This window comes from Leuresthes tenuis, unplaced genomic scaffold (assembly GCF_036924035.1).
Source record: "Leuresthes tenuis unplaced genomic scaffold, fLeuTen1.0.hap1 SCAF_23, whole genome shotgun sequence".
Taxonomy (NCBI): domain Eukaryota; kingdom Metazoa; phylum Chordata; class Actinopteri; order Atheriniformes; family Atherinopsidae; genus Leuresthes; species Leuresthes tenuis.
Genome location: NW_027325377.1, coordinates 4,412,588 through 4,434,745, shown reverse-complemented (window position 1 = coordinate 4,434,745; position 22,158 = coordinate 4,412,588). Strand labels below are relative to the sequence as shown.

At 41.4% G+C, this 22,158-nt stretch overlaps 1 protein-coding gene across 1 annotated transcript in view; it reads right to left on the bottom strand.

Moving 5' to 3' along the window:
• Positions 1-21,730, bottom strand: part of LOC140283197 (thyrotropin-releasing hormone-degrading ectoenzyme-like) — a 225,578-nt gene extending 203,848 nt beyond the window's left edge. The window contains exons 1-2 of the mRNA XM_072377909.1: positions 18,849-21,730; positions 9,855-10,099 (exon numbers count right to left, since the gene is read on the bottom strand). Coding sequence (XP_072234010.1) covers positions 9,855-10,099; positions 18,849-19,343 — 740 coding nt within the window. The 5' untranslated portion in view covers positions 19,344-21,730. The remainder of the gene's footprint in view (positions 1-9,854; positions 10,100-18,848) is intronic.
• Between the last annotated feature and the right edge of the window lie 428 nt (positions 21,731-22,158).

The window sequence follows — 22,158 nt, the reverse complement described above, 5'->3', positions numbered from 1 at the left end:
TCAAAGACCCCGGTGTCTGACAGCAGCAAAGGTGTGCTTTTTGATGGTACCCTGATGTAATGATCATATCGGTGCAGCTATACTTACACTTCCTTTTTTTCATTCACTCTTTCACTTGCTTTTCAGTCATGTTCAGAAATCACAACCGCTTGTGTTGTTTGGGCAATACAATTTCCTGGTAAATGTAAGCTACTGATGGGGTCATGTCACTTCACTTTAAAACATCAATTCGACACACTGGATGACTGAGTCCATATGGTTTCATGGCATCTCTCTAATGTATTGAAAATGAACAACAGAGGTGACCCTCTGGAAAAAAAAAAAATCACTCAAAAAATTTCATTGGCCCATATCTGCGGTTACTACCACTTTTTCCTGTTGCCATGACAGCAGCTTTTGGGGGTTGGAGGTCAAAGACAATCTTAAATTGCGGTTTTAAATACTGGTAATGTTCACACTACGCTACTTAGTAAAAAAAAAAATGAAAAGAAAACGCACCACAAAGTACTGAGAAGTCACTCAGTATTTTGAGGCTCTTTTTTTGTTTGATTGATCTCTAATGAGCAGCTTGTTTTCCTACATGGAAATGTATCCTATCTGTCGGCTTCCACACAGCAGGGAGCGGCACAATTTGATCACATAATCACACTCTTCTCAGTAAGCTGCACTTGAACTCTTCACTGCACTCACTTGAAAGCTAACCAGTACTTTTATGTTACACGAAAACATTTACCATAACTGCACTTTAGTATGCCTGTTGGCACTTGACGAAGTCTGAATTTAGCACATAATTGTCTTAAAAGAGATATTTTAATACGTTACAAAACAACTTTTTCTGTATTTGAGGACACATTTGGGTGACTACAAACTCAACACCCTGGTTGTGTTGTTTGGGGCCACCTGGATCTGAAAATAAGCTAAGTGTTACATCACAGCACCAAGAGAGAGTAGAATTAAATGAGAAAACCTGACTCCTGGTTGGCATTTGGATTTATTTATTCAGAAGTCAGAAGTTAGAAAGTCCAAGAAGATTCTTTTTTTTTATTTTTGTTTTCTAAGTGAAATTCTAAGAAATGTCCCTCAGAAAACATTTAAAACGGAAAAATGGATTGACAGAGAAATCTACAGTTTGAGGTATAATATGTGATCGAGGAAGAAGGACCCAACTTGAGCCAGTTCAAAGACCTACAATGACTTTGCGACTAAAAGAGGGATCGGTACCAAATGTCCATGACCATGCTGCCCAACTCCAGGCAAGAATTTAAAGCAACACCAGAGAGGTTAGTGAACCTTAAGACTATGTGCTTCCGACTCGTTTTAAAGCACACTGCCTTTTGTTATGGTCTGAAACCGCCCTGGAGCGCCCGAGGCTGAGATGCCAGCACCATACCAGACCTTTTTGCTTTGAATGGCATCTTTGTGGTGTCAACAGATTCATGTGTATGGCTGTATATATGCAGGGCTCAAATGGAGATTTGTTTTTATGACAGTGGTGTTACATCCCTCAGCTGTAGGGGGAGCCAAAGATTTAAAGAAATTGCTAAAGTTACTTCAAGTATTTCAGAATAAAATGACCAATTCAAGTATTTTTCCCATCAATTTGGTGTGTAGTCTCAGTTCTCAGACTCGGTACGGTTTACTCTCATATGGTAATAACAGCTTTTAAGGGTAATTGAGAATTAAGTTTGTGTCGCTATGCGAAGCTGTACTGCTGATCTTAAAAGGGCCTCAAATAGTGTGCTCAAGTGGTTCACAGCACTTTTGAAAAAGGAGACATTGCACTGCATTTCTGCGGCATTTTGCTGACAGTATAGCAGGGACATTCCATTAAGCCTTTGGGAAATTGTGTCAGTTTGTGAAAAATATCTATTGAAACCACATTATATGGTGGAAATAGAATTTGTGTGGCTTTGGAGTCTTCATGTAACAGACCATAAAAATGAAGATAATTTCACAGCGACATCAGTGGCCTTAACGTTGTCGCATGCAGCTTTTCTAACACTTACTCTGAACCTTTTAATACTTTGGTGCCCTAGACTCTTAAGACTACCTGTTTTGGATAGTTTGGCCTTTAGTTTATCAAAATAAATACAATCATGCCCTGAAACCAAACCTTGAGAAACTACTGTAGATAAAGTCAGGGGATTGCAGGTGAGTGGCTCATTTCCATTTTCTATGGAACGTGAATAACTATATAATTTCATTGAAATCTCTTCAATATCTGTCAGAATATTACTCGGAGCTAAAGTGGACAGAAGATGTGATCCATGCGGCCACAGAGTTGTAGGTCCCACTCAGGTGAAAAGACAATATGGTGTTTGTGGAGACCTCCATCACCCTCCTACGCTGTGTGTGTTTGTGTGTGTGTTTTTAAAGGCTCAGAGAATGAATGCATTTATTAAGTTGCTTCAGCTGACGGCCATGTTAGATAGGCTACCCTCTGACACACAGGCTGCAGAGTGGGTGAGCACAGTATTGATCTGAAACATCTCATCTCAACATCGGATTACTCTATCAGTTTGAAGGAGGGAGAGATCAGACAGCAGAGCCAGAGAGTGGAGCTGGGGATGAAGAGCAGACAGGTGGGGTAGACGTGTTTAACCAATCAGCTTCTCTCTGTCCTTGATTAGAGTGTAGTCTCTTTATAAACCATCTATCTTAGAACATCTCTGTTCCCAGTTAAACCCAGCCTCATTAGCTGTCGCAACATTCCTCATTAACTGTAATTCCCCTCCTCGTTAGCTAAAGTCAGCTGCAAAACAGAGTCATGAAAAGTTCCTCACAAGATCTCTGATATGACAAAAAAAAGAATTCTGAGTTTCTGTACAAGAGAAAGGATCCCAAGCGTGAAACTAACATTTCAACATATCTGCACAATGACCCATCCCAATATGGACCAGCATCAGGACAATGACCATCTTTTAAAAAAGGGCAATTAATACGAAAATGATGAGGGAAATCTAGACTGAGTCAGTCAGGATGAACGTTAACTGGACAGAACACTGGATATTTCATGCTGTGTTCTCCATTTCTTTATTCTAACAATTGCTTAGGTCTTATTAAGATGCATGAGAGAGACCTATTTGAAGCACAGTGGCCCTTGTCTGAAGCCTACTGAAACAACTCTGCTGTGGCAGCCCTCTGTTTGGAGGCTACTTAACCCCAAACATAGCATCACGCAAACATTCAACTAGAAAGCATTCAACTAAAGTAATGTTGTAAGAAAAATGTTAACCTTTTCAAACGCAATAACTCCTTAGAAGTTGGTGTCATCTTCATTCACGAAGCTGTTAGCTAAAAAAAAGGTTGTACATTAATAAGTTAAATCAATGTTACGAAAGAACATGAAATATCTTTGGTTCATGTCTGCAGTAAAATAAAAGTCAATGTAGGAATCACTGCTTTGACTTATTCTCTGTGCATTTTTGTTGTTTTGTTTTTTTAAATGCGTATAACGCATTGTGAAAATGAGTGAAAAGGCAGCTAATATCTAAAGAACAACTCTGAAAGACAGTCAGAAAGCCTGCAGAACTACTGCTCAAGAACACTTTCAAAGATTGCAAGAAAGTCTGGCTGCTTGGTAGCAAAATATAACAAAAAAGAAATAAATGATGCAACACTGCACAGTACTATATTTGAAGAGCATCTGTACTGCAAAATATGTATGTAAGAGGTCCTGCCTTCTATACTTTTCCATACATTAGCAGAATATTGATCATGATGTAGGGTGACCAGCTGTCCCTCTTTCACCCCAACATGTCCTCTTTTTGAGAGCTAAAAATTTCAAAATCGTCCAGGATTTTGCTTTATCTCAGCCTCAAATATGTTTACATCAGATTTGCGCTGTGTTTCGCTCCCCATACTCTTAACTTACTGTTATACAGTCGCTCTTCTCATAGCTGTACAGCATGGATCAGGTGGAAGGGAGCAGGGTAGGGGCGACAGTGACAGGGTCTCTCTTTATGTCCCACCTTCTTGCAGTGTCTACGACTATAGAGAATTGCCATCATTGGCCGATCACCTTCTGATGAGCTCCAATGACAGCTCAAAGCACCAGTTTCTCTGCTTACGACTGCACATGGCGCCGGTATTCGCAACTAGAAAATCCTGAAAATGTAAATTCAAGGACGAACTACAGAAAAAATAACCCATGTTATTGTTGTATGGGAAGCAATGGCCAGTTTATTCATTTTCTTATTTTAATTTGTGGCCATTTAAAGGCATAGGTTTTAATTTTTATATATTTCCTATTGCTGTGATGGACTGGCGACCTGTCCAGGGTGTACCCCGCCTTTCGCCCGATGACTGCTGGGATAGGCTCCAGCCCCCCCGCTACCCGATTAACGGATTGACGGTATAGAAAACGGATGGATGGATATTTCCTATTGTTACAGCTTTATAAAGGGACAAACATTGAATAAAAAGAATTAACACTTCTTAGAATGCATTAAAGCACCACACTGAGAGTGGGCTGAATGCCACAACAACTACAATTTATTCAATCTTCGGACAGAAGTTGTTGTTTTATGTTGTTGGACTCATTTGTATGCATTCCTATGATCGTGGTGCCGCATGCAACACACCACATCTCTCTACCCAACACCGCCGCTGCGGTGTCCTCAAACTCAAATCTGGTCACCTTAATGTTGCAGTACCCTACTTTGGCTTCGTGTTTAACTTTCTGTAACTGGGCAGAATATAGAAACTCATCGAAGTAAATAAAACTAGGACAGAATCTTTACATGCACAAACTACATGCTGGATGCCATGTATTCACTCCAGGACAATCATAGATTGATCAACTATTGCATTTTACTTTTACCCAGCACCCCACCCCCTGCTGCTGAGGCATCTGGTCACCCTATATGATGTGATGTTTCATGTGAGCAGCAGACTGACAACCAGCAGGTCAGTTAGCTGCTGCAGCAGAGACTGGAATGATCCAGCATTACAGTTTCACTGGGAGATGACAGTCACTGCAAAATCAAACTCCACTTTTCACAACTTGACTACAGATCAATTTTAAGCTTAAACACTGTGTAAGTGTTTATTAATTCTCCACTTCCCAGCCGTTAAGCATTTAAGTCCAGCCAGGGGTTTATTGAAACTCTGGATATTAAGCAGAGCTCACAGTAGAGCATGTGTGTGTTAGCATTAGCCGCACCGCTGCATCAAGCTAATCCTTAAGCTAACAGAGCTTTGTACACAAACACACACTCCTTGGCAGGGGACAATTTGAACAGCCCCAGAACACTTTGCTGTGAGGCTGACATTTAGAAGCTCCATTTCCCGAATATAATTGTCTTTGGAAAAAAAAACAGGAGTGTTTGTGCGTCTTTTTGCTTTGCTAGTTAGTCCTCAGATCGAGACATTTGTAAACCCAGTTTGACATTTTTAAATGGTAAAAGAAATTTTTTTTATTTCATTATTTTATCTAAGTGCAAGTCCAAATTTGATAAATAACTTGCTATTTGGCTGAAGTGATACTCTTTTTTTCAGGATTAATTTTGATAAATCCACCTGACCTCATTGCTCTCAGAGAAACCCGACCTCGTTATTCAGTTAAACCCCTCGCTCTGAGACAAAAGAAATCAAGTTACTCACAAAGTCGAGAGTAACCAGGTTTCTCTCGGCTGCTGCATTTAACTTTAACTAGCAGGGTTGTTGTTTTGTGATCGATCTCTGTTGGTCCAGCAGCTGCCGTATTGATCTAGAATTGATCTGACCAGCAGCTGCCAGAGAATATAGGACCACTGCTGGTGAAAACAAAGATCTGATTGAAGGTGAATCTCAGCTCAGCTTGTGCCAAAATGCTATCTATGTTAATATTGACTGGGAGAGAAAATTGGATTTCATTTACCGTACTGGCAACATTTTACAAGATTGAGTTTATTCTGCTCCTTGTAACAGCTGATGGTGGCTACTTAAAACTTAGGCTGGCATTCAATGAAACAAAAGATAAGCTTAATACAAAATATAAGCCTGATTTAAACCATTGTTCAATGGATAAAAAAAAAAAAATCAAATCCAAATCCTGTCTATCTTCAAGAAACTCTTGAAAACTCAGCTCTTCAGAGAGCATCTCCTATCCCAGCACTTACCTACTTACCTACCCCCTCTATCTTTGCCCTTTACCTTTCTGCACTTCCTTCTATGCCTGCACCCTATCTCTACTCTGTCACCTCTGACAGAGTCGGACTCGTGGGTTCCTTCGATGTAGTTTATAGTTAGCTTTTTATATAGCTGTTATATCTTCATTTGTAAGTCGCTTTGGATAAAAGCGTCTGATAAATACAGAAACATAAAAAGCTATGACCACAACTTTTCTCTTCAGTTCTTAAACTTGAATGTAAGATATTGGTGTTTTTGTACTTAGTATCAGGAACATATCTTCAATTCCAAATGAGAGCCAAACCCCTGCTTTATAATTGGATTAAGCTAAAGCCAATTGTATTGTTCTCTTGACATGAAGTTTTATTCACAGTCAGAATGATTGAGTTGGTAAAAATGTTTGTACTGAACAGCAGCAGCTCTGTTCATGAATCCTTTAAACACATTACAGAGTGACATTTTCCTGTTGCTCAGTCACTTTGGATGAGGGTAGACATGGCAATGAAGACCTAATGAACAGTAACATCTTGGTGGGTACAGCAATGCAACTCATTAAAACTCATTTAACAAATTTGGACTGAATCTTTAAAGCTCCAAACCTTTTTTTGGCTTGAGTTTTATTTTTTTTATTTTCTCATGTAAAGATTCAGCTGTTTAAATCATTTCACTGTAAGATCTTAACCTCACTTCGGCTCTTGATCTGTCAATTCGTCTGTAACTCATGACAAACTACAAACTCTATGATTTATATCATGACATTATTCCAACAAATCCAGTCAGACTTTTGCACTGTTGGGCCAACAATTTTGAAAACTTCGACCTTCGAAATTATTCTTTATTTTTCCTATCCACCTCATATCACTATTTAAAATGGGAGTCCATTAGGGTGCAGAGATGCTTTGAGGCTTCACCTTTAACATAAAGTAACCACATCTATCTTTTACATTTCATATTCATATTCATATTCATATTACATTATACATTGTGTATCCTCAAATAAAACCAGGATTCAATTAAAAGCTGGGCCTATCATAACAGCCATGGGAAATATAGATATGACGAATGAAGGTCAGACTGGGCAGGAAGGGGGAGAAAAAATTAATGCATACTTTTCATACCGAGCATGCCAGAGGCCAACAATTTTCATTTTTCCACTTTAAACACAACACTTTAATTACGTAATCGTGCTGTTTTTCAAATTTGGTTGTACTGGATAAATAATTTCTCAGCGTGCTATATTATCCTTCAATTGATTGATTTATTCATTCTGAACGGCCTCGGATCAGTCTGGTCTTCTGTTGTACATGTTATGCATACACTATTTTAATAAAAAAAAGCGCTGCATAGAACTCGAGCGTCTATCCAGTTAAATTCAAATGGATTTTAATTTACAGTGCAGGAAGTAACTGACATGACTAATAATCATATTCAAAAACTATACGACTGCTCGTGGTTGTGAAAGCAGCAGTTGGCGTGGACGAAGCTGACGGCGACGTTGTAAGAATGGATTTCAGCCCCAGCTATAATTGTTTTGTGATCCTGACAATGTATTTTTGATTTCTTACCCTAAGCAAGTGATGTTACTGCCTAAAGCCAACCAGGAAGTGACAAAGTTTTGCAGTCACGTGTTTTGTTTGTTAACAAAGCAACCAGAACAGAATATTTTTAAGCCAAACCAAGTACTGTTATCGTCTAAACAGAATTTAATGAAGTGCTGCGTTATGAACTGAACTTAACTCAGACGTGAAAAAGCAGTTATCGTATGTTGGTATTGATCTTGCGTCCCTTCCCCATTCATAAACAAATTACTATGCATTTTCCGCCAGTCGCTTGTGGGGGTGGTAGATTTAAGGACGCCATAATGAGTTGTATTTAAGGCTATGGGTAAATTACCTTGATGGTTGAATAAATTGCGAGGACTTGCTGCGTATTTTCATGTGATATAAAAACTGTGCCCCCTAGTGCTCAGTGGAAAGCAATGCATTTCTTTTTAATTTGGATGGAAACTTTATTGCAGCAATGGGAAAAGCTTGTTTAAGCAGTTTTTCCATCCAATTTTGTCAAATATGATCCTATAATTACAGCAAAAAGACAACAATAGTAACACAAGTGGAGATATTATATGAGGACGTGTATGAATCAGAATCCATATATTCTGTTTGTTACACAGCTTCCCATCATTTCAGTACGAGAGTTGGTTAAACACGTCAGTGAAGTGTTTGGTTTATCTCCTCTGGATGATTCTGGACACACAGGGAATTCTACACACCTCTACTGGGACGACTGCAGCACAGCTCATTCACTCCGGTAAGAACGTCCATCTTACTCAACGTTGTCGTTCACATTGTCAAAATCTGATAAATATCCTGCCATGTTGCACAAATCTATCAGCAGCAAACTCTGTGTGAAGTTAGCCGACTGTCACAGAGCACGGAGTGAATAAGCTGTGCTGCAGGGGGGCGTGTGGATGAAGTGGTCCCAGTAGAGTGCCTGTGTAGAAATCCCTCCGTTAGCTCTCCTATAGCTGCAAGTAGTCACATAACAGCAGCTATGAGCTAACAGAGCTATAGCACACGTTCATTCATTCATTCTTCTTAAAGTATTGGTGAAATAAAGACAGATAATGCCTTATTTAGAGGCTGCATCGTCTAAGCCCCGTTCACTCCATTAAATATGGATATACGCCGATCACGAGTTATCTAAATAGCTTACGAAGGATGCCGACTTTCGCCAAACTGTTCTCGGTGAGTAGATAAACGTATTTCGTGCCAGAAATAAGGTCCAGGTTTAAAAATACCGGAGTTCTCCTTTAACTTCACATGTAGACATAAACTGCTTGTTCTAATAATAGAAAACGTGTGATTCCTGATTTAAATAAAACAGAGACTGTATGTGGCATGCTCCAGAGACTAAAATGAGAAGCTCTAACTTGACACGAATATATTTTCCCATTCCCATCATCCCATGTGGAGTACTTAAAATGGCTTGATTTTAGCTGTGATTGTTCAGTAAAATACACCCAGAAATCTTAAACCAATCTAGTAGTTTAGTCTCTACTGGCTGCAAATTTCGTTGAAATATAAATCCTCACACTCAGGCATAGGATCACAAATTAATACTGAAACTAGAAGATAACTCAGTGAAAGTGGTTTATGTCCGATCAATATGATGCTGCACAATCAAGTTAAAACACGAATTATCAAAAACACGAGAGATTCATACTGAGACAGCAAAAGTCTAAAGCCAGTCAGAAGGGTCCCTACATGGTCATGGTCTCACTCTATCCACGCACCAGGGAGCTTTTCTGATGTCATTAGTTAGGTATAACTGTGCTTTTTGTCCAAAAGTAGAACAGACAATGATAAAATGCTGCATCACCGTGGTAACGCACAGCCACACGCATAGTGGCCACACAGACAAAAACTCACCACGTAGTGTGTTCCTCATCAGCACCAAAGGGATGAAATCTGATGTGGAAACAACTCAGAGGCTTATGGGAGTTTCAGAAAGAGGGGGCCAGGTAGCTGTGTGGGGGGTTTGATAGGGGGAACACACACCATACCGTGCACACACACACACACAAACTAAGAGCACCACTCTGAGGTAATCAATGTTGTGGATGTGAGGATCTGACCTTTTCTGGTTGAACCACCTGCTGGTGCAGGAAAAACAACTGCGTGTGTGTTTGTGTGTACGTTGTGGTGTGTGTACGTTGTGGTGTGTGTACGTTGTGGTGTGTGTACCGTCTCTCTCTCTGCAGGGTGTACGAGCTCCTGAAGAAGCCCAGTAGCTCGTCCTCGATGGCAGCGTCAAAGCTCACGTTCAGACGGTAAACCCTCATCGGCTTCATCTCGCGGTGCAGCACCACCACATACATCTGATTGGCCGGGAAGTGGAAGTGGCGGTGGATGCGCATGACTCCACCCCCTGGCCTGTTTGCAGGCCGGCCGCCGGTGCCACCCTCTGCTGTTACAGACACCCGGTCCACCTTAAAGGAGGAAGAACAGGAATTAGAGGGATGAAGTAAAAGGTGAAAATCTCAATTTAGATTAAACCACCATGTTTCTCCTTAAAGAGACATGGAGGAAACAGCAGCTGCAACAGAAATGTTATATTTTGCACAACATATTCAATATATGTGCCATGATTTAACTCACTCCTATGTGAATAAAAAGAAGTATGTACCTTTGCAAGTGCACCACATATCAGCCAGTTGCATATAATACAGTACAAAACTGAAAATCACCTTTCAGTTCTAAGGTTTTAAGTATCAGGAAATTAAAAAATAAATTAAAACAAGTCTTAAAATACGGTAAATACAATTTCTGGATTACAAAATACAGTCGTTCTTTCAAAAGAAAAAAAAGAAAGAAAAAAACATGCTAAACAAAAATTTAGGTAATCCATCAGCAATGATCTTAGAGAAGCAACTGTTGCTGCCCATCAATCTGGGAAGGGTTAAAAGGCCATTTCCAAACTATCTGGAGTCCATCATTCTACAGAGAGAAAGATTATTCACAAGTGGAAAACATTCAGGACAGCTGTCAATCTTCCCAGGAGTGGACGTTCCAGCAAGTTCACCCCAAGATTAGAAAAAGACTGAACAATGATGGCTTGTTTGGAAGGGCTGCAGGAGAAAGCCTGCTGCAAGCTGTTGAGTTTAGTTAAATCAGTAACTACACACTGTAATATGTCATGACCTGTTGCAATTGACCACTTAAATTAAATGAATCGTTCATTTTTTTGAGTCTGCGTAGATAAAAACTACATTTAATTCAACCTGCGAGTGGCTACTGAGATTTAACTCAGACAATCTGATTGTCCTGAACATTCACAGACTTGAAGCACCTTTACAAAACTACTGAATGACACTTGTTGCTGCTGTCATTCATGTCTCTTCTGAAGAATCTACTAGTTTGATTTATCTCACTTCTCAAGAGATGAAATTTAGAATTTTCCATCCTGATGTTAAAGACCCCATGAAACAGCTCCCTAAAGACCAACGTCAATGCCACAGCCCTGTGGTGGGTCGTTTTAATTAATAAACTAATATACATTAATAAAATACTCATGAAAATGTATATAATAATCATGCATTTTATAAATCACAATTGGATGCACGTAACAATTTGCGTAAGTGTGTGGAATAAATGTACCGATTCCTGTGATTCTACTCAAAGTTGAACTATGTGACACAATTACCTTTACCTTTCACCTCACTTACAGTCTGTCAGGTAAAAATAGTTGCTAAGCAACCCCTAATCCACAACCAGCTGTCTGTCTGAATGTTGGACATGTTGCCATGGTGATGGCACTAGGGCCACATGTTCAACAAATGGTGCAGCTCTTTAAAAAGTGACAGATTTCACAATATTTTAGGCAGTAGGTCTGTAAAGGAAACAAAACCTCAGCAGAGCCCCGAGTGTCAGCTTACCCTGGTTCATCCATTTTTCATTGTGTGAGGCTCTGAATTCAAACTGACCAGATGATGGCGAAACAGAGTTAAAGCTGACAGAAAAACAGGGAACTTCACTCATTAAAGGTCCTGCAGAGCCTCCCAGGTGCTTACACGTCTCCCGGCTGATTAGACCTGAGCTCAGGTTCAACTTGAGTGGGAATTTGCAGGTAATGAAATAAAATGTCACCAAACTCACTGCTCCCAGACAATGTCAAAGCAAGCAGGTGCAACATAAGTAGTAAAAGGACGTGAGAGATAAGCCAGTCAAGCATTGGTGCGCACCCACACAGTCCTGTGAGGAGGTCTAATCAGTTGCAGTGAGTGAAAGGACCTCTGTGGGTGTACCAGGAGTGCATACTTAAAAATAATATCAAAAGGCCTGCACTCATTCTGCCATGCTAAACAGGGTTTTTTTTTTTATGTGAAATGATGCAATGAAAACAAGGCCTTTCTTTCAAAAATTAATCATCTGTCAAATGTCAAGCGAATACAAAATGTTTATACATGAGCCAGTGTTATACATAACCTGAAGTGGAAGGGAGTGTTCGAGGCAGTCTCTCATTAAATCCACTTCGACTGTTTGGGCTCAGCATCACCAGCTCTCATAACAGCCAGGTTTTACCAGATTAAATTCCCCAGCCATTCAATTTTACATGCTCTCATGGAGTTTGAACCACTCCATCAGGCGAAAGTAAGATTCCGTGGTCAGTTTTCAGTGATGTGCTTTGTGTCTATGAGTCATGCCAACATTGTGCTCTGCCTCTGTTGGAGAGAAACAAGGAGTCACAAAACAGAAAATATGTTGTATGTTTTTGCCAATTGGGTTGAAAGGAGAGACAATTCAAAAGAAACAGTCATTTTGCCAACTGCAGTGAGGATCTCTGGTGTCTGACCTGCTTGCCTTCATCTCCTCATCATTTTCACTGGTAACACATGCAAACAGGTCCAGTTAGAATGACCAACAGAAACACAACGGTGCAATTAAAGGTGCAATGCGTGAGATTCAAGACCCTGAGACAAGAGATCATCAAGAATCAGCCAAAACAAATTGCCTCTGCTTTGCCCCTCAGAAAAATATCACACCTGAACACAACTCGAAGCAGACATCCATTTGCCAACCTGGATGGTTTGATCTTTGCTTGCAGAATAAGTAATAACGCTACACAAAGAAGGAGTGGGAGTCTGCTGACTGACCCTCTATTTGATGAGGGAACCTGTGAACCGTGCAGATAAAAATGCAAAGTGCCGTTTGCATAAAGTGCATAAAGCTGTTTGCATTATTTGTTCAGATTTCAGTACCAAGCATAGGCATTTTAATGATCTATTGTTGTGCTTTTAGTCAGAATTTCACCTTCCTTAATTAAAAGAATAACAATACCAGTAAGTTTGGGTATCACCAAAGTGGTAAAATACTAAATTATGAGTTTAAGCACAGGTCTGAATATGTCAAACTTGCACCGGTGAACCTGATAAATACTAACCTATAAAGCAGCAAGTGGAAGACAATGCATCTCCCACACACCGAACTTCATTTCATTTATCAGCGATCCCCAAACAATTAAACAGACTGTGTGTCTGCAGCACCTCGTGTGTTTTTGTTCTTTGATGAAAGAAATGATCAATGTGGACACAGAGCCTGCTGACAGGGAGAGGAAAGGCTGGGGATTAAAGGAATGTGTTGCAGGAGTTTTCAGTGAGTCAGCAAACAAGGGGCCACACTCTGAGATGCCTTCAAATGCTCCAAAAGTGCCTTTTAATTTAGTTCGGAACAGATCCCTGGAGGAAACGGGAACACCTCATCATATTATGTGTTATTTCTTTACATCAAAGGATATTTGGCAGTTTGACCGCTCAGACCCACTGTACCAAAACCTCATGACAAACACAGTGAAGAATGACGGGTCAGTAGGACAGCAGAGATCATGGTTAATGAGTGGTTCCAGTGTAGCCATTGTAGTATCAAACTGGCCACAGGCGCCCTGAAAGGAACAAAGAAAGAACTGGGATGATTCCGCAGCTCCCATCAGCCGCTGATGTGAAAAAAGGCTTAAAAGATGGGGATGGAGGATTTGCATTGATTTAACAGGATGTTAAATCATCCTGGTTTTAAAACAGGATGTTCTCCCTCCCTACAATGTCAGTTTGAAGTGATGGCTGAAAAATGAAGGTTTATATTCAAAGATTTGAAAAGGTCCATTAACTGCTGTGTTGTGCAGCGGATGCCTCAAGATCAGGGTGAAACTGAAATATGACTGAGGTCCAAGTAAAACGCTCAAACAGCCGTATTTTCACTGACTTATACCCCCTCTTAGCCTGTTCAATAGACTTTCTTTGAAACAAATTAATATATACATGAACCCCATGTCTACAAAAGTTTGAAAGTTTTCTGAAAGAATATGAAAACAAAGGAAAGGGAGGAAATTATTCTGTATGTTCACTCACCAATTTCCCAGTTTTTAGAAGTTTTAACCAAATCTAAAACACCTGACGCGGCAGCACACTCAGTAAAGTTGTTCCAGACTCATGTTTCCCATCAGCTTCCTTTTAAAGACACTTTTTAATGCTTTGGGAACTGAGGACACTGATTGTTGCAGTTTTTCAGAGGAATCTGTGTTCGTTGCTGCTGAATCCAATATTTCAGCTGCTCAACAGTCCGACAGATGTTCTGCAGGCAGGCAGCCGAGCTCACACACTCTGTGTGTATGAAGCTGCTGGAAGTCCTGCAGAATGAGGTCTGGCATCGTCCTGCTGAAATAACCACGGACATCCCGGGAAAAGACGGCACCTTGATGGCAGCATCTGTCTCTCCAGAACTCCAACATCCAGCTGTGCATCAGTGGTACCTTCACCCAGATGAAGCCCTCCATGCCCTGGACTCTGATGCAGCCCCAGACCATCACAGACGCTGGCTTTAAACCTTCCTCTGAGAACAGCCTGGATGCTCTTTCTCATCAGTTTTTCCCAGAAGCAGCTGAAACGTGGACTCATCTGCCCACAGAACACGTGTCCACTGTCTTTCTGTCCATCTGAGCTGAGCTGGAGTCCAGAGAACTGGGCCGTGGTTCTGCTCAGAGCTGATATATGGCTTCCTCCTGGTGTGATGCAGCTTCAGCTCACATTTCTGGATGCAGCCGTGGACTGTGTTGAGTGGAAATGCTTTTCCCAGCTCCTCCTGAGCCCATGTGGCTGTATGGATCATGGTGGCCTGACGGTTTCTCCTGCAGTGCTGCCTGAGGGCTCCGAGCTCATCCAACAGGGCTTTCTGTCCTTGGCCTTTCCACACTGAGATTTCCCCAGACTCCCTGAATCTGTTCCCAATATTCTGCTCTGTAGATGCTGAAAGACCAAAGTTCTTTACAGTCTGACTCTGAGGAATATTTCCTGAACTTATTGATGATTCTCTGATGGAGTTTGGCACAAAGCGGTGAGCCACGACCCATCCTGGTTGGAGAGACTGAACCTTTGGTGGAAGCTGCTTTTATACCCAACCCTGACACCCTCACCTGTCAGCAGGTAACCTGCTGGTTGGAGAATCTTATCAACTTTTTTTTCCTCACTAACAACTTCTTCTAAGTGTGTTGCTGCATCAGATTCTAAATTTTGTAAATAAGTGTTTGTACTTGTCTCTGAAGTAAAGGTTCAAATGAACCAACAAATTAGAGATTTAAAATGTCATTGTATTTTAGAAAACTTCCTATCTCTTCTTGAAACGGGGTTTGTAAAATATTATTTTCCATGGAGAAAAATAAAAAGTGTTTAAAAGTTGGGTCTAACTCACATCTGTTTATCAGAACCAGCCCTGTCGGGTACCGATGTGATCTGCCCAAACAATGGCAGTGACATCGTCACATCTATGAATTGATTCTTTGAATAAATAAATCAACCAGAGGAGCTCAAAACTCTATTCCCATTATTTTCCAGGGTCATTGTTTGCTGACAGCAGAAGTAAAAATGCAACCTGTCCAATCCTAAGTAAACAGCAACTGAAAACAAAAGTAAGAATAGTCTAATGAGAACCAAAGAATGTGGAATCGAAACGGTGCTTCCACAAAGGAATCAAACCAGGGTCACTTGTTTAATTCAAAAGTCTTGCATTCGTTACATTATGAATAAAATCTGCAGCTTGAACATAAAGTCTGAAATCAAAAGAAGTCTCAGAGCCTTTTCAGGCTCAGTGTGAATAATGATAACCGCAAGGCTGCAGTGGTCCTATTTTCACTTTTTCCCCTAATGAACCATAGTGAAATTAGAATGGAATTTTTTAAGAACAACGATATAACTGAAAGGTTAGTGTAGTAAAGCTGTTTCCCAGCTGTCTGGCTGCACCCTTCACAATCCTATCAGATCAGCTAACCGATCAATAAAGACATTAAGAATGAAGTGATGTTAAAAACATGAAAAAGCGTAGATTCCTCGCTCAAAGCTAATCGTCTCCCTTTCTCCTCCGTGATTTAAGGGATTGGAACATCCAACGCTCACGGCCGCAGGACAGGAGAACGAGGACTGAAGGAAGCATAAATTAGAGTGGAAAGCCCTTCTGCATGTTCATTATCACTGACATGAACTCAAATCACTGGCTGCCTGCAGGGCCCGAAATCAGTCCAAGAACCAGCAACGTATGTATGGATGTAATGAATTCTGAAGTTTTCAGGATTCTTTATCAAACTAGTATATTTCTTTGAATCAAAGATTGTTTTTTTATCGAAAGAAATCATTTTCCCTCCTCTCTCACTCCTTTACCAGATGGGCTATTTTTACTCATTGTTTTGGTTTCTGGGCTCAAACGTGTTGACATCTTTTCTTTTCATTATGCATTAATTGTGAGGATACCTTGGGAGACCTGCCTGGCGCCCAACAACACCTCTTAATTCAGAGTGCTCAAACACACGGAAGACTGTGGGGCTTTTAATTGGCCTCTTCCCAAATTAGACAGATTTATCCATCTCTCACATTAGCCGAGATGACCAGCGTGAAAAATCATGTTGCTCAGACCTTTCTCTGAGGCTTTCTCACCATGTGCTCATCTCAAAAGATTTGCGCTGAAACAGCAACTTTGGCCATTAATTACCCTCGTTCAGGAAATCTCTGCGGCCAAATCTGAAAATAAGCATTTTTCATTTTAAACGCAGTTCAGAGTTCTAGATGCTAACAGGTTTTGAAGGGAAGTTGTCGATTGGATTAAAATGTTTACATTAACGGGTAAATGTGCCAGTCTCTGCTGCTCCCTGATGCTATGGGGGGGAAATGGCTTTCCATTAAATCTAATGCAAATATCTACTCTTCAAATAATTATTCCTACTCATACCGGTGGCTCTCTGACCTCTCATTTGAAATTCAGCTCTTTAATTTGTACAAAACTAAATATTGATAGGGGAATGCACTGAATCTACTCAGCACATTCATGCTCCCTAAAGAATTTTAAAGGATTGCAAGGCTTTTCTTGTTCCACTGTACCCTCACAGGAAATATTCAGAGGTGTCGATCTGCTGCTGAAGTTGCTTTAGTCTTTTTGGAAACACTTTTCCTTGAGCTTGCTGAAAAATGTCATGAAGTAAAGCAAAGAAGGAAAGAGATATTCAAAAGGACTTAGGCAGAAACAGCCTTGCTGCTCCCGACGACAGAAAAAGATCACCAAAGCGTATTAAAATACTTTGGCTAATCCGCTCTTACTAGGTTGTTATTTCATATGAATTACATTCATATAATAAGTGAAAATATGAAACATTACTTCACTATTAAAAGAGTAAAAATACATTTGTTTTCACAAACTGTCTGGTCCTGATTTATTTACATGGTTCCCCCTTAGTACCACTTTATGAAAATAACCAAACGGCTTTGAATGTCACAGTCACAAGGAACTGTAGGATAAAATTAAAAAAAATCCTTTTCTTTCATTAGCAATGGTCCAGTGGTTCTTGTGTCCAGGGAAAAACTAAAGGAAGCGTCTTTCCTTAGCATTTAAGAGAACTTGACCAGCTCTCATCATAGCTCCTCCCTAGATACTTCACTGCAGTTCACCCAATTAGGAAACTTCCTAAGCATTAAAGGCTATCCTCAAGTGACAGTCAGAGAACTTCAATTAAACCGAATATCATCTCATATTAGAGGAATTGTCTCAGCCAATTCTAAACTGGCCGAATTCATTTAAAGTTGAAAGAAACTAACATAAATCACATTTCTCTCACTAATCTTCTAGTTAGTTTTGGATAAATAGAACCAAACACTTATCCTCAGGTGTTTTTAACCTACAGTTCAACGAGCTGTTTCTCATGTCGGAGCATGTATGTTATGTCATGGATTTGGTTAAAACGTTAAAACATTTCTGTAAGCACATTTTAAAGCAGCTGGAGAGATAACTTTAACGTGACAAAAGATCATTTATCCATTATTAACAATCAGGTTATTTGTATGCAGCCCAGTTTCATGAGCTCAGGTGGATCTTAGAGCTGAAGGTCAATAAGTCCAATGTCTGAACATTCACCATTCTCTACATCTTGATAAAAAGAAAAGAATCTTGAATTATTCCTGTTGATGTGAGGAGAAAATTGAGGGATTACAACGAGGAAAGACCTGTTCTGGTATATTTGGGTTGATGGCAATTTGGAACTGGTTTCATTCTCCTCAAATCCATCCATCTATTTTCTATACCCGCTTAATCTGACGTTCGGGTCGTGGGGCCTATCTCAGCGGTCATCGGGCGAGAGGTGCAGTCCACCCTGGACAGGTTGCAGTCCACCCTGGACAGGTTGCAGTACACCCTGGACAGGTTGCAGTCCACCCTGGACAGGTTGCAGTCCACCCTGGACAGGTTGCAGTCCACCCTGGACAGGTTGCAGTCCACCCTGGACAGGTTGCAGTACACCCTGGACAGGTTGCAGTCCACCCTGGACAGGTTGCCAGTCCACAGGGCCACACACACTCACACTCACTCCTAGGGATGATTTTAGAGTCACCAATTAACCATCCCCCATTATCATCCAGTCAAATTGAATCAGGGCTTTATTTGAGTCCCTTCCACAGGTTGATTGACTCAGATTTTCCAAGTTTTTTTTCCAATCTGGTCCAAATGTTTAAACTTGTGAAAATGTTTTTGGAGTTTATTTCACATCCATTGCAGGAGTGTTGGGAAATCTGAAATCTCGGGTAGCTATTCGGGTTTTCGGCGGTCACTTCGACGGATAGAATTTATCCTCTTCTCTTGTTGTGTTGCAGATACCCCTATAAGCTCACAAACAAAACTTATGTTTACCAAAGTCTGTGCTCATGCATGCAGACATACCTCAAGACGATCAGCATGCAGGACGATGAATCGGGTGGCATTGATGCACTCCAGCTCAATGCTGACCTCTCCAGAGAAGGTGAAGTTGTCCATGTAGACGGCGAGCCGCAGGTCATAATGCCGTGGCCTAACTGAACCTGGCAGCCGGGAATTTTTCCATGGCTGAACTGCCTCCTCATCCCCTCTGTCACCCATCCTCTCGCCTCTGCTCCCGTTCAACTTTCCTGACCCTCCAGAACCCCTGGAACCCATCTCCCCAGTAGCTCCTTTGCGATCTCCCTCATCACAGTCGTCGAAGCGGAGGCTGAGCACCACAGCAACAGCTGTAACGATAATGAGGGTTAGGATGGACAGGGCAAAGCCCAGCACCAGGCGCTTGTGCACGGTTATGTGGCGCTCCGTGGTTCGAGGCCGGACTACCACCGACTCGGCCCACTGGTCTGAAAGACCACGGCCGTTTCGCATGGCACCTGGGCTGCTGTCGTTTAATCCCATCTAGTTTAAGAATGTTGCTTTGATGGCAACAAAACACTCAGAGTTCAAAGTCAGAGTAAAAAACAAAAACATTGGTTTAGTCTCAGGTCCGATCTCAACTTGTTCACAGATTTGCTTTCTCTTGAAATATCCCAGTTCTCAGCCTGTATCCAGCGGTTATATTTCTCAAAGCCTGAACCCTCACCTCTCACGTTATGAACGTCCTTCAGCTCTGACTCGAGATGGAAAATCAACACCGCAGCACTTCTTACATTTCAGTCAACAAAACTGACAAACCAAAAAGGATGCGATGGTCATGTGCATTTTGGTTTTGTGGTGAGGAGAAGAAAATCAATGCTGCATAGCTCGATTTCAAGAGTACAGGGGGCTGAGAGAGAGAAAGAGGAGGAGGTATGCTGTTGAGGATGTGGCTATAGAGTGAGCGTACCATCCATAGACTTTCACAGGGAATCAAATAGGTAAACTAAAGTCCAAAGGTGAGAAAGTATTGTATGCAGAGGAAAAAGCTGAATTTAGCTGAATTTCCTTGCAGGTTGTGCATTAAAATCAAAGCAAGGATCATGGAAATCCTCAGTTTGAACTTTGGAAAATGTCAGTTGAGATACCTGCATTCAAGGTAGAGCTCTTAAACTAACACAGGAGAGTTAAAACTGCAGTTTATTGTCCCCGGGTGACCGGAAAGTTCATTTGTTCTGAGTTACAGCGTATCTAGACCCACAATAAGGCATAAATAAACCCTTACTACACTCATGGGATTATTATCATGAAGTTAGAGATTAGAATACGCTACAGAATATTAGATTTTTGTTATACAACTTTTAGAATTGTTATAATTTCATTAGTTTCCTGTCATATATTAATTCCAATCGACATCAATTTATAACATACTAAAATGTTTGTATAAATGTTTTTTTTTTCTTCAAAGGTTTTGTCACACCTTCCCAAATATATTAAAACATTTTAGACTTTCTTCTGGTTTTGGTTTCAAATCAAATCCAACCAGATCAGCAGTTTAAATTTGCCATGGGCTCCTAAAAATAGGAAATCTCCCAGTTTGTCTCGGATTTCCTAATAAAAGGAGCTTTTACCGGAGATAAATTACGTCTGATAAGGGTAATAACTAACCGCAGTCCCTGGCTATGTCCCTATCCCCGCTCGTGTCTTCAGGGGGTTAAGTGGATAATTTACAGCCAGCATGTGGGTTTATTTCACCGTGGAGGAGATCATTCATTCGAGTAGTCTACAAGGTCTAAACGATCCCCGCTTTCCGCCTCATCTGGTTGACGGATTAAAACTGGATTAAAACTGATTGATAACCAAGGAAAGCATTGATTTAATGGATGCCAATCTGAGGGTTAACGGAATCGAAAAAAGGTGAAAATCCCGTCGTTATTAAGCGAAAATCCTCCCCCTTGAAATTAGTCAGATATTAATGATGAATGTTATCCAAGCATTAGTGGTCTTGGGGATTGTCCAGTTAAGGCAGGAAAAGCGTTTGAAAATAAACTCCGGTAACTTCTCCTCCCTCGCCGGCGCTGGGAAGCGAACCCCGGGCAGGTTGCTGGCGGCGGTCGGTCCCTCGGGACAAATGGAACCTCCTCGGGCGCTGATTAGTAGCTTATGACCCGAGAAGATCCCAGTTTTCCCTTAAAATCCCTTTATTTCCTCCTTCAATTTGGATGAAAGCACCTGCCGTATACCTGCGTTGTTCCTCTTAAATATCACCCACCGCCAAGTCCATCCGGGACTGTCCCGGTTACGAGACCGTTAGAGAGCCGTTACAACCGTTAGATGTCGGTGGAATCCATTATGGATATCACGTGAGTTGCTGGCAGAATGTCATAAATCCATCACTGCTCCGTTGAACCACCGGAGATCCGTTGTAACAAACACCTGGAGTTCCTTTCAGGACCGTGAGAGATGAGTCCGAACGCAGGCTGACCCGGTAAATACCTGGGAACCGTTAAATACCACTTAAAGTAAAGATCCCTTTGCAACGCCTGGAACACAACGCACCGGAGAACAGTTTCAGTGGCGGGCACCGTTCAGAGAAGCTCCGTTAGTGACCCGATGTACACGAGAAACGCCTCCAGAACCACCCGATACGTTTCTGTCAGGTCCAAAGAGGAGCCGGACGCGTCAGGCGAATCACCCCGGGCACGAGCCCCTCCGGAGTTCCGCTGTTAAACTGAATCCTCCTCAACTTTTTAAGCCCGCGGAGAGCCCCTGCCCCCCCTCTGCTCCCGATGATGATGATATTGACGTTGATGATGAAGCTCTCCTGTTCAGCATCCCTCCATCCATCAAGGAGGAGGTTGGTTTCAAGGAAGAGGGTCGCGGCGCCCGTTCAGCTGTGAGTACGCTCGCGATGTGCGTTAGTACTTGAGCACGAGCTGCTGCTCTAACCATGGGGCACGCGCGTACCGAGTGAGTGAGAGGAAGAGAGAAGGCGGGGGGGCAGTCTGTTTGAAGCGAGGCTGCACCCTCCAAACTCTTCTACTCAGTCCTGCTCCGTCTCTGGACGAACTCCAAACTATACAACAGGAAATTCATGATGAAAACAGCGAGGCCACGAGTCTCACGCGCGTGCACACAGACACTGATTGGTCCGGGATTATAACTGAGAAGTAGATGTGAGCAGCTGTGGTTGCGGTCATGTTTTTCTGCAGATTTGTCTCCAAACCAATGTTAGTTTTCCAGGACAGCGTCTTTACCTTCACCAACTCTGATCTTCACATCTACAGTTTCATACATACTGCTTCTTAACTATGTGGAAAATTGAGATAAACTACTGTGAAAAACCCTCATTTCTTTA